The sequence below is a fragment of the Salvelinus sp. IW2-2015 genome, linkage group LG11 (genome assembly GCF_002910315.2).
Source record: "Salvelinus sp. IW2-2015 linkage group LG11, ASM291031v2, whole genome shotgun sequence".
NCBI classification, from domain to species: Eukaryota; Metazoa; Chordata; class Actinopteri; order Salmoniformes; family Salmonidae; genus Salvelinus; species Salvelinus sp. IW2-2015.
In genome coordinates this window covers 6,298,171-6,311,929 of record NC_036851.1, presented here as the reverse complement: position 1 = coordinate 6,311,929, position 13,759 = coordinate 6,298,171, and the positions used below count along the sequence as shown (strand labels likewise).

The 13,759-nt window shown below is 42.7% G+C and overlaps 1 protein-coding gene across 2 annotated transcripts in view; it reads left to right on the top strand.

The window, feature by feature from the left end:
* LOC111969699 (SRSF protein kinase 1) overlaps nt 1–13,759 on the top strand; it is a 47,844-nt gene that overhangs the window by 10,854 nt on the left and 23,231 nt on the right. Inside the window, exon 1 of one of the 2 annotated variants that reach the window (XM_023995885.3) lies at nt 7,595–7,679. The exons of the other annotated variant lie outside the window; for it this stretch is intronic. Coding sequence (XP_023851653.1) covers nt 7,657–7,679 — 23 coding nt within the window. The 5' untranslated portion in view covers nt 7,595–7,656. Of the gene's footprint in view, nt 1–7,594; nt 7,680–13,759 lie in introns of those variants that run through there. 2 annotated transcript variants of the gene reach the window in all.

The following is a 13,759-nucleotide window of genomic DNA, read 5'->3' as shown; positions in this document are numbered from 1 at the left end:
CAACCATCTCAATTTGGTTGAGGTCGGAGGATTGTGGAGGCCAGGTCATCTGATGCAGCACTCCATCAATCTCCTTGGTCAAATAGCCCTTACACAGCCTGGAGGTGTGTTGTGTCATTGTCCTGTTGAAAAACAAATGATAGTCCCACTAAGCGCAAACCAGATGGGATGGCATATCACTGCAGAATGTTGTGGTAGCCATGCTGGTTAAGTGTGCCTTGAATGAAAGTCACAGACAATGTCAGCAGCAAAGCACCCCCACACCATAACCGCTCCTCCTCCATACTTTATGGTGGGAAATACACATGCAGAGATCATCCTCCCAAAGACACATGGGTTGGAACCAAAAATCTCCAATTTGGACTCATCAGACCAAATTACAGATTTCCACCGGTCTAATGTCCATTGGTCGTGTTTATTGGCCAAGCACGTAATTTCTTGTTATTGGTGTCCTTTAGTAGTGGTTTCTTTGCAACAATTTGACCCATGAAGGCCTGATTCACACAGTCTCTGAACAGTTTAAGTTGAGATGTGTCTGTTACTTTAACTCTGTGAAGCATTTATTTGGGCTGCAATTTCTGAGGCTGGTAACTCTAATGAACTTAACCTCTGCAGCAGAGGTAACTCTTGGTCTTCCATTCCTGTGGAGGTCCTCATGAGAGCCAGTTTAGGACTACACTTGAAGAAACTTTCAAAGTTCTTGACATTTTCCGTATTGACTGGCCTTCATGTCTTAAAGTAATGGATTGTCATTTCTCTTTGCTTATTTGATCTGTTATTGCCATAATATGGACTGTCTTTTACAAAATAGGGCTATCTTCTGTATGCCATCCCTAACTTGTCACAACACAACTGATTGGCTCAAACGTATTAAGGAAAGAAATTCAACAAATGTACTTTTAAGAAGGCACACCTGTTAATTGAAATGCATTCCAGGTGACTACCTCCTGAAGCTGTTTGAGAGTGCAGTTGCAAAAACCATCAAGCATTATGATGAAACTGGCTCTCGTGAGGACCGCCACATGAATGGAAGACCTGTAGAAAATAGGAAAAATYAAGAATAACCCTTGATTGAGTAGGTGTTCTAAAACTTTTGACTGTGTGTGTGTAAGGGATGCATGATATATCGGTGAACATATCGGATTCGGACGATATTAGCTAAACATGCCAGCATCGGTATCTGCCCGATGTCTAGTTTTTACGCCGATGTGATAAACCCATGTCAAAGCTGACGTGCATACCTATATAACGTAGGTACATGATGTAATGATGCCACGGAAAATGTTGCGTTATACGTGCATCATAGCATTCCTAACCTAGCCCACAATGTCTGCTGTGTGGATCGAGGAGTCATTTGAAAGAGCAAGAAAACTCAAAGGCGAAATCCATTAAAACCAAGATAATGGAATTAATTTCCCTTGACAATCAACCGTTCTCTGTCGTGGGTGATGTTGGCTTTCGTCGATTGGTCGAGCACCGGTACACACAACCAAGTGCGCTATTTTCCAGATGTTGCACTACCGGAGTTACACAGTAATGGCATCACTGCTAGAGAAAGATACAGTAGCACTGTCAAAGCTGAACAAAAAAGTCTGCAAACACAGGCCACGAGCGATGTGTTTACAATACCGCAGTGGTAATAAAGCATCATTTGTTCGACCGCAACTTCTGGCGTTGCTAGCTTTAGCTTGGTACCTAGCTAGCACCAATACAACCAGCCTGAAAACAATGACCAGTAGAAACTGCAGTCATTTTCATTATTCTTAGCAYTGATTTAGGAATCCTTGTGAGTAAGTATTAGCTAGGTTACCACTTGTTTGCCTATTGAAATTGAACTTCAGTTCATGAAAATAAATAGCTAGCCAGCTACTTAACCCTGTTGCCCAAAGCTAGTGGAGTTTTCGGTTTGCCTTCAAAATTTAAAGTGTTGCATAATAACAGTGACGCAAATGAATACAAATAGTAAAATTATGCCATACTTTTTTATTTTGAACGCTAACCGCAAAGTCCACTATTGTGGCTTATCCTTATTGTGGATAGCTTCACATAGATGGGTCCGGCCACCATTAATCAAATAAGAACTGTCTTTATAAATTAGAGTTGTTTTAGATGACACCTAGCTATATAGTTAGCTAGCTAGCTATAGCTACTGAATCAGATTGTCGTTTTGCTATGTTTTTTGGGAAGAACATTGCTTGCATCCATGAGCTAGCTAGCTTTTTTAAATGCCAACAAAATAACCTTTTGGTGTGTGTGTGTAACCTTTATTTAACCTGGCAAGTCGGTTCAGAACAAATTCCTATTTACAATGACGGCCTACTCCGGCCTAACCTGGACTATGCTGGTCCAATTGTGCGCCGCCCTATAGGACTCCCAATCACGGGCCGGATGTGATACAGCCTGTATTTGAACCAGGCACTGTAGTGAAGCCTCTTGCACTGAGATGCAGTGCCTTAGACCGCTGCGTCCATGTGTGTGTGTTTCCTCCCAATCCTAACCATTGTCCCACAGATTTAGAAAGGGAAGGCCAGTCACTTCCAGTTGTATTATCCAGGGCAATGGACTGTGTGTTACTGTAGTGTTTTTCTAACGCACTATAATTCTCTGCTACATTTTCATCCTCGATCTCGCTCTGCTTGCATAGCCGTTGCTCTTGCTCTTTATGTAACCCATTTCTTCCTGCAGTGAGTATGTGTGTGTTGGACTGCAGAGAGCCCCCCAGCAGTGAGACTGAGTTAGTTAGGACATGAGGAGAAGGGGCGGTAGGGGGTGGGGGAGGAGCACTGCAGACTGTATGTGTGTGTGTGCAGATAGGTTACAGAACTACGGTTGTAAATTAACTGTTTTGTACCGACTGTCTCACTGATTGACACTCCCTGACTGACTGATTGTCTCTCACTGACTAACTAGTTCATTGTGAGTGGACTAGGCAGACGTAGGAAATTAAGAAAAGGCCACCTCTTAGTCTAGCTGGCAAGTCACGTTCTGGTGTTTTTCCTGCCTGAAATTAAAGGTCCAATGTAGCTGTTTTTACAATTAAGTACCATACTGTGATTGTTTTCAATTTAAATTGTCGAAAAGAAACAAAAATGGATTCTTAGCATAAAGTAATTTCTCAAGCAAGAAGTTTGCTAGGACTGTCTGGGAGTTGTCTGAGTGAGGAGGGGAAATCTGAAAACTTGCTGTTATTGGCAGAAAGGTTTGGAACCCTCTTATTGGTGTATTAACTCATTTACCGCCTGGTGATMTCACCAGGCAGGCTTCAACTCCATCCCCCCCAAAGCAGGTTGAAATTTCAAAATGACTCTTACACTAAAAAGAGTCATTTTCATACTTATTCCAACTTCATAGTGTGGAAATACTTTTGGTCATGTAGATATATTTCACAGCGGTTTAGCTAGTACAATGATTCTCTACACTATACTTGCTGGTTTTGTAGCAAACTGAAATAAAACAATGAATACAAGTCCCATGATGGTAGTACCTGCCCATTACTGCTTATCACTTATTAACAATAATTTATTCACATTACTTCACTTAAGTCAAATTTTCAGTTGTGCATATTACATTTTTGTTTGATTACTATTATTTGATTCCATGTCATCCTCTCATCTCTAGAGCTGCTGCCTAAAAAACTATTTTAGTAGTTCTTCAAAGTAAATAAGGCTTACTGGTCGTGTTACACTWCATGACCAAAAGTATGTGGACACCTGCTCGTCGAACATCTCATTCCAAAATGAAGGGCATTAATATGGAGTTGGTCCCCCKTTCGCTGCTATAACAGCCTCCACTCTTCTGTGAAGGCTTTCCAGTAGATATTGTAACATTGCTGCAGGGACTTGCTTCCATTCAGCCTCGAGCCTTTGTGAGGTCGGGCACTGATGTTTGGCGATTAGGGTTGGCTCGCAGTCGGCGTTCCAGTTCATCCCAAAGGTGTTCGATGGGTTGAGGTTAGAGCCTGTGCAGGCCAGTCAAGTTCTTCCACACCAATCTTGACAAACCATTTCTGTATGGACCTCGGTTTGTGCATGTGGGCATTGTCATGCTGAAACAGGAAAGGGCCTTCCCCAAACTGTTGCCACAAAGTTGGAAGCACAGAATCATCTAGCATATCAGTGTATGCTGTAGCATTAAGATTTCGCTTCAGTGGAACTAAGGGAGCATGACAAACAGGCCCAGACCATTATTCCTCCTCCACCAAACTTTACAGTTGGCACTATGCATTGGGGCAGGTAGCGTTCTCCTAGCATCCAATCATTAAAGACATTCTGACTTACATGTAGACACACAAACAGGCCATTTTACGCAGTGTACACCGCACAGGGAGATCTAGACGTCACGTTTGTTGACTTGACAAATTGTTGCATATTTCTGGTGGTGTAACTTGGAATGGCAGTCAGGTAGCTAAGCTAACACATCCACCCAGTGTCTGTTGGAAAGCAGACTGAACCATGTTTTACTCTAGGATTTTGCCTGTGCTTAGCTCTATTCCGTTTATTTTTAACCCCCCCCCTCAAAAAAAAAAAACCTGGTCCTTGCCGATGACAAGAATACCCATAACATGATGCAGCCACCACCATGCTTCAAAATATGAAGAGTGGTACTCCGTGATGCGTTGGATTTGCTCCAAACATAACACTTTGTATTCATGACAAAAGTTTGCAGTATACTTTAGTGCCTTGTTGCAAACAGGATGCACGTTTTGGAATATGTTTATTCTGTACAGGCTTTCTTTCACTCTGTCATTATGTTAGTATTGTGGAGTAAGTACAATGTTGATCCCATCATCAYTTATCTCCTATCACAGCCATTAAACTCCTTAACTGTTTTAAAATCACCATTGGTGAAATARCTGAGCCTTTCCTTCCTCTCCGGCAACTGAGTTAGGAAGGGCGCCTGTATCTTTGTAGTGACTGGGCTTTATGATACACCATCCAAAGTGTAATTAATAACTGCACCATGCTCAAAGGGATATTCAACGGCTACTTAAAAACAAACAATAAAACATCTACCAATAGGTGCCCTTCTTTGCGAACCATTGGAAGAACTCTCTGTGGTTGAATCTGTGCTTGAAATTCACTGCTCGACTGAGGGACCTTATAGATCATTGTATGTGTGGGGTACAGAGATGGGGRAGTTATTCAAAAATGGTMTTAAACACTTGCACACATTGAGTCCATGCAATTTATTATGGCTTGTTAAGCACACTTTAACTTCTGAACTTATTTAGGCTTGCCATAAGAAAAAGGTTGACTTATTTTTTTTATTAATTTGTATACATTTCTAAAAACAATTCCACTTTGACATTAGGGGGTATTGTGTGTAGATCAGTGACACAATCTCAATTTAATCKATTTTAAATTCAGGCTGTAGCACAACAAAATGTTGAAAAAGTCAAAGGGTGTGAATACTTTCGGAAGACACTTTATATCCATGACAATATATGAAAAGAGTAATTTGTTGATTGTATTTGACAGTGTGTTGTGCKCTTATAGCCATTCCTTTACGCATGAATCAATCTCGTCTTTTCTTTATGCTTCGGGTCCACAGCTTCATACCTTTMMMSSYWTMMWYMRRMMRKKCSMRRRCSYMTTRRTTTTTTTTGGCCACAGCCGATGGCAACAGTGGGATGCCTGGTGCTGAGGATGCAAACACGTATTTATTTGACATCTGTCCGCCGTGAGTGTTGCTTTAGCACTCTCCATCACTAATGTGGAGTGTAGCTCTGCTGGTATCTTTTGTGCAGAATGCAGCAGCTTCCGTCTCTGTTCATCGTTCCGAGCAGGCTAGTCTTCTTTGCAATGAACGTGTCTGCCAGGGATATGTATGTGAAGAAGTTGTCCATGGTCACATTACTGCCTTTGCCCATGTAAAACTCCACGAGTCTCAAAACCAGTCCGAGTCACTCATCCGCCGGGCCTGGTTTATTCTTTCACCACGTTATGGAAAGGTGTTGGGCTTGAAGACTAAGWCGATGTCAGTCACATGAAGTCACATCACCTTCGTCGGCAACGTCGATATCGAGCTAAAAATGCCATCAGATTCCAGCTCATCTAAACTCTAAATTTGCAATGCTGTCAGTCCATCCATTAGTTTGGTTTGGCTTTCCATTGTGAACCACACACACTGTACTCGGTGTCTGATTTGACTCTGAGGGGAGATTATATACCATTTCCAGCCTTTCATAATAAAATAATTAGACCGCRCACAAATAAATATTCGTAAAAATATAAAAAGGATATGTTTTGTGTTATTCTACAAAGGCATACTGCAACACACAGACCTGGCCTATTTTAGTTTCTCTAAAGGACAGCCATTACAGCTGTGAATCATTTTAAGATTCTACCAACCTTGCACAACTCTTTGGGCAACATATCTCTTGTTTTTAGCAAAATTGCTCAAGCTCAGTAAATTTGGTTGGGAATCATGGATGGACAGCAYTATTCAAACCGTGTCTCTGATTTTCAAGCAGATTTAAGTTCGTACTGAGACTGGACCATTCAGGAACACTCAACACCTATTGGACAGTCATTCTGATGCGTCTTTGGCATTACTAATTTGTGTAATTGTTCCGCTGAATCTGAGGGTTAGCTTTTCCAAAGACTACGGCGTGACAAACTCCCCAGTCCCTTCCGGTGACAGGCATCCACATAACAATATGCTGCCACCACAATACTTCAGAAATACTCTGGGGTGTAAAGACCMTGGCCATTTGAATATGGATTTACATTACTCTGTCTGTTGCTCAAGTCATTGCTAACAGCCATCTGAGTAAAATGAAAAATAAAAGCAAATGTACTACGGTCAAATAACATCTTTGTTTAGCCGAGATTCTTGGAGACTATGCTGTACATGTTTTGAGGTGACAGGACAGTGTTCAGTGTGTGCAGAGTTACCCCTGGCTCCATAGTAACAGTAATAAGTGGGGAAACATTGAGAGGAACACGGTAATGTAGGGTAATGGGCTGAGTAATTTATGAATAAACTCTGCCACTTTGCATAAAGAGAGGGAGATGCACATGGACACAGAGACGGACGACCACGTTGTGCAGCATTGCTAAGAGTAGTGAACACAAAGAGAGTGAATAGGGCGAGAGATGGTACAGATGCAGATTGATGCGTTGTGATGATAATGAGAGAAGGAAGCAGATGGAGGGAACGAGAAGAAAGACTTGATGAGGGGGGGGGGGGTTGTTTTGGTCTGAGGTGGAGGAGGTGTAAGCATTCATCACCTGCAATGCAGTGCTGGGCTGAGTCAGCCAATCATAGCTGAGCAGAGAGGGGAGGAGGTTGGGCCGGGCGCTGACGACAGCCAAGGAGAGTTCTCGGTCAGCGAGAGGGTGAGAGTGAATGAGCGGGGGAGAGAGGGGGGGCAGTAACAGCAGTGTCTAGCTCCTTTGCCTGAGCCTGCAGCGAGACTGGGGCTCACAGATTTCTCCTCTTCATTCTTATCCTCCTCTCCTTCTCTGCACTGCTCTCTTCCTCTCCCGCTCTCTTCCTCCCTTTGTACTTTTCCCCTCTGTTTTCTGGACTCTGTTCATCTCCACGCTGATCCCATCTCCTCCTCTTCACTCATCTCCTCATCTTGTCGTATTGTGGTGTATGGAGTGAGGATCTCAGGTCCCGCCTGCACCCATCCTCTCTACACCTCCCTCCATGGGCATCCGAGCATCCTGCAGGTAAGAGCAGGGGTAGAGGAGGTGCGCGTGTGTGTGTGTCAGGATCTCTGCACTTGCATGTCCTTGAAGTACCCCTGATGTGTGTGTGTGTGTGTGGTAAGAAGAGAAGAGAGAGCTGTAACAGCTGGGCTTTGTCCTCTGCAGTGGTCCTGAGGATTGAGGAAGCAGGAAAAGACACTTCAGTGATTTTAGGGAGAAGAGTCTGACTGAAAACACTGGTCTTTCTGCCTGTCTGTCTGGTGCTATAGCCCAACTGAGAATTCAACAGTGGTCAGGGAGGTCTGTGAGTTTTTTCTGTCTCTGATGTTTGACCCTGGTTAGATTAGCGAAGTAGTCACCGAAGTAGAAGAGGGTTAATAGAGAAAGGAAGTGTGTGTGTGTCCGGGCGTGACATGAACRTTTTTAGCCACATGTCCTTTGGACAAGTAGGACAGATTGTATTTACTTGTCAAAGAAATATAAAATGGTCTAACACCATTTTACATCATTGTATGACGCAAGGAACCACTTTACAAAATATAATGCATTACTATTTTTTTACGATGTAGGCTACACTCTACCTATTAGCTTCCTTGCATACAACCAAATACTTTTGTCTTTATGAAATGAATAGAATTGGCATAATAAAGCAATCCCCATTAAAAATCTGTCCGTTTAAGATAGAAATATTGCACTTCCGCATCTGTGGTGAAAGGTGAGGAGTTAGAGCAGTTTGTGTCAGACCATAAGACCAAAATCGTCTGTAGCGTCCGAACGATTTGGCCTACAAACATTTTTGACCCCTCTATGGAAAGGAGATTCTTGCGAACACGTTTAGGTCTGTTGTTTTGCTCTTGGAAGTATGTATGGAAACTGTTTAGTGACGCAAATAAGGGGTTAAATTATTTTGTGTGTGTGGACAACCCTTCAAATTAGTGGATTTGTCTATTTCAGCCACACCCGTTGCTGACCAGTGTATAAAGTCGAACACACCGCCATGCAATCTCCATAGACAAACAGTGGCAGTAGAATGGCCATACTGAAGAGCTCGCAGAAAGGGGACGACCGCTGAAGCGTGTAGGGCGTAAAAATCATTTGTCCTCTGCAACGGTCACACTGCCTCTGGAAGCAACGTCAGCACAAGAACTGTTCATCTGGAGCTTCGTGAAATGGGTTTCCTTGACCAAGCCGGCCCACACAAGCCTGAGATCACCATGCGCAATGCCAAGCATCGGCCGGAGTGGTGTAAAGCTCACCGCCRTTGATCTCTGGAGCAGTGGAAATGCCTTCTCTGGAGTGATGAATTACGCTTCACCATATGGCGGTCCACCATATGGCGGACAAATCTGGGTTTGGTGGATTCCAGGTGAACGCTACCGTTTTGGGCTTGGGCCCTTCATTCCTGTGAAGGGAAATCTTAATGCTAAAGCATACAATGATGTTCTAGATTATCATGTGTTTAACTTTGTGCAACCGTTTGGGGAAGGCCCTTTCCTGTTTCAGCATGACAATGCCCCTGTGCACAAAGCGAGGTCCATACAGAAATGGTTTGTCGAGATCGGTGTGGTGGAACTTGACTGGCCTGCACAGAGCCCTGACCTCAACCCCATCGAACACCTTTGGGATTCATTGAAACGCCGACGGCGAGCCAGGCCTAATCGCCCAACATCATTGCCCGACTTCACTAATGCTCTTGTGGTTAAATGCTGTGGGGACTTGCTTCCAATGTTCCAGCATCTAGTGGAAACCCTTCCCAGAAGAGTGGAGGCTGTTATAGCAGGAAAGGGGGGACCTACTCCATATTAATGCTCATGATTTTGGAATGTTCGACGAGCAGGTGCCCACATACTTTTGGTCATATAGGGTAAGTTTCCTGATCTTTCTTATCTCTCAGATATAGGACAGACACTTCGGAACAAAGTTCCTTTTTTGGGGGGGGGGGGCGACAACTATGTGTTGTACCATGTAGTGAATCTGTTATTCAATGTGTTTGTTTGGGCTAATAGCAGTAAGGCCAAATAATTTTTCAATAAATAATATATATATATATATATATAATTATTTTTTTGATACTTAAAGGGGTTTAAAAAAGGGCTTAAAGGGCTTTAAAATTCCAAATCAAATAGCGAAAGGATCCTTGGTATGACCTTCTTAAAAGGTCATATGTTTTCTAGCTTAGTAGAAACCCCTCTCCCGGCTTGGACAGGGTTTTAACTGTAATGGGTTAAAGTCTGGCTACATTTTCTGGTTCCTGCCTCATGTCAGCATCGGTTTGGAGATGAAGCTGTAGCCAATATGCATATCACCTATAATTTGACATGTTGGCTTTTTATTTATGTACATGAAAAATAGATTTGAATATTGTGCCAATGTTTGGCCTCTTCTGATCGACGTTATTGATATTGTGATGACATTTTTTAATATATATTGCTTGTCCATTCAGACAACTTAAATCTATATTCTTGTCTGATTTTTTTATATATTGTTTAAACTTGTCTCGGACAAGAGGACACGCATTAATGTCGAGCCGTGTGTGTTTTTGCGAGTGTGGTGCGTGTGTGTCAGGAATGAATGCAACAGCAGCTGTGACAGTTGCTCATCAATGGAGACGGGAAAATGTCGGTGACATTGTCTACACGTCCTTCCCTTTCATAATTGTCTGGCACCCTCTCTCGCTCCACCTCATTCTCCACCCCTCTCTCCCCGCTAGGGTTGTGAACTTTTAAACGATATGGGGATCGTTAACGTTGAGACAATCCCTAACCAAATCTTTTTTCTTTTTTACAAAATTAAAATCTGTGTAGTTATCACAAAACTACCACTAAAAGGAACGGATCATCATCATCGTCATAAAGGGCATTTTCAAATGCCTAACGCAACAATGCTATAAAGTTAGTAGGAGGATATGTGCATCTTTGAAATGGATATAAAGCCCTCCGCATTAACAGTTGGGAGAATGTCAGACGGTGAGGCAGGGAAGTGACTGCAGCGAAGTCCTCTATGGCAATATTTAGTTACATGAGGTGGAGGTTAAATAAATGCAAACCTTGTAAGGTGGATTTAATTTACAGTGACTGTGAGAATGTTGCTTGTTTATTCCTGGTGTGTGTTTGTGTTTTGTTGTGTAGGATGATGGATCCCTGTAGCCTACAGCTGTCGTGCATGAGGACCTTGGTTTTTTTGCTATTAATCTTTCCTTGATTCCTTGTATCCTCTTCATTTCACCTCCTTTTCAAAATGCTATGAGATGGGAATCAAGGACGGGTAAATTTGTAGTTGTCCCTGAGGTTCAGAATAGTGTTGCTATACTTGATCCCAGTCAGCTGACCATTGAGTTTGTCAGCTGACAGGAGTTGGTGGGTTTGAGGGTGTGTGTGTGTGTGTGTGTGTGTGTGTGTGTGTGTGTGTGTGTTGTGTGTGTGTTGTGTGTGTGTGTGTGTGTGTGTGTGTGTGTGTGTGTGTGTGTGTGTGCGCACTCGAAGAAGGAAATGGGGAGAGAGCAATTCAATACTAATTTTGATCCACAATCCAGTTTTCCTCAGTAGACTTCCAGTGTTGAACAGAAAAACACCAGACAGTGCCATAGTCTAAAGAAAATGGGACGTGCTGCTCTGTTTTCACCCACTGATTACCCCATGGCAAACATCAGCCTCTCAAGCTGACTGGAGAACTTGCACACCCACTGAGGCTGTGGCGTAGATATAGAATGAATTATAGTTCTGTGGGCTGAGGTCCCATGCGTCTGAAGGCTGAAATAGACTACACGATTTTTGCCCGGTCTACAGGCTCTAACCAGAGAACTTCTCACATTTGAACTATTCAGTCAAGCCAAATCGTATTGAACTTGTAACAATATGTAGTAAATGCAGCTGGTGGCACAATCAGGTCTGATTCGTGCTATATTTTGCTGGGCAGGTTTGCACGTGTAGTAGGGAAATCATTAGGGTTCTTTCCCTTCCCAGATGATTCGATACGTCTAGATACAGTGCATTCGGAAAGTATTCAGACKCATTGACTTTTTCCACATTTGTTACGTTKCAGCCMTATTCTAAAATGGATTCAATCAATTTTRCCCCACATCAATCTACACACAATACTCCATAATGACAAAGAGAAAARGGGTTTAAACATAAATAAATCACATTTTATTTGTCACATGCGCCKAAAYAATGCTTGCTTACAAGCCCTTAACCAACAATGTGGTTTTAATACCTTATTTACTTAAGTCTTCAGACCCTGTGCTATGAGAATCGAAATTGAGTTCAGGTGCATCCTGTTCCCATTGATCATCCTTGATGTTTTTTTCTACAACTTGGAGTCCACCTGTGGTAAATTCAATTGATTTGGACATGATTTGGAAAAGCACACAGCTGTCTGTATAAGGTCCACATCAGAGCAAAAACCAAGCCATGAGCTTGAAGGAATTGTCCATAGAGCTCCAAGAAAGGATTCGAGGCACAGATCTGGGGAAGTGTATCAAAAAATGTCTGCAGCATTGAAGGTCCCCAAGAACACAGTTGCCTACATCATTCTTAAATGGAAGAAGTTTGGAACCACCAAGACTCTTCCTAGAGCTGGCCACCCGGCCAAACTGCTCAATCAAGGGAGGAGGGCCTTGGTCAGGGAGGTGACCAAGAACTCGATGGTCACTCTGACAGAGCTCCAGAGTTCTTCTGTGGAGATGGGAGAACCTTCCGGAAGGACAACCATCTCTGCAGCACTCCACCAATCAGACCTTTATGGTAGAGTGGCCAGARGGAAGCCACTCCRCAGTAAAAGGRACATYKCAGCCTGCTTGGAGTTTGCTAAAAGGCACTTAAAGGACTCAGACCATGAGAAACAAGATTCTCTGSYCTGATGAAATGAAGATTGAACTCTTTGGCCTGAATGCCAAGKGTCACGTCTGCTGTGCAGCCTTGCTCCCCATCCAACCTGACAGAGCTAGAGAGGATCTGCAGAGAAGAATGGGAAAATCTCCCCAAATACAGGTGTGCCAAGCTTGTAGCGTCGTACCTAAGAAGAGTCGAGGCTGTAATCGCTGCCAAAGGTGCTTCAACAAAGGACTGAGTAAAGGGTCTGAATACTTATGTTAATGATATTTCAGTTTTATACATTTGACCAAAATAGATAACCTGTTTTTGCTTTGTCATTGTGATATTGTGTATGGATTGATCAATTTTAGAATAACGCTGTAAAGTAATAAAATGTGGGAAAAGTTACTTTTCACTGACAATCCCAACTCAACAATAATCTGTCTAAACMGCGTGCACTGCCTTTTCTTCCTACTATAGGCAATGTGATTTAAAACAAGCCACAACTTTTTTTTGCCTTCAAGAGGTGCCCATTGCATCCAACATTGTAATAGCACCTCGGTTGTTTAAGATGGMCAACCCCGCCTATTTTCTTGTTGTATTCCATTACAATATAAGTTCTTAACACTTTTAAAAACAACTCCAGAACCTCGCTCTCTCGCCAATGAACTSTTGCTTTCTTGCCTGACAAACGAACTACAGAGTTTGCCAATGTTAGCTGATTAGTTACGAAGCTGGGACAGTTTCCAAATGAATTGCATCGGTCAAAACAAGCAACTTGTTAGCTGGCTATGTAAACAAATATCCAACTCATCATCAAATCAAATGTATTTATAWAGCCCTTCTTACATCAGCTGATATCTCAAAGTGCTGTACAGAAACCCAGCCTAAAACCCCAAACAGCAAGCAATGCAGGTGTAGAAGCACGGTGGCTATGAGCTCCACTGCACGGGCATCTACCCTACACAGCTAAGCTGTAAAATAATGTGAAAACGAGGCAATGTATAGCCTATGCATTTCTGCACATAGCAAACATGACAAACCCTAACTTATGCCAAACAGATTAACACACATTACTCTAGCCTTCATTTCAGTGGTTAGAAGTGCAAGATGACGCCATACTGGATGGCCGCAGTTTTGCGAGCTCCGACCCAACATTGCTATTTTGTTGTTTATTTTAACTCTATTTTCACAATATATCTGTTATTGTTTCTTTTGAACATCAGATCGGCAGTTACTTAACCCAATTCCGGCTTCTACTTCGACTCATCTTCCCTGGGCTCTAATTCT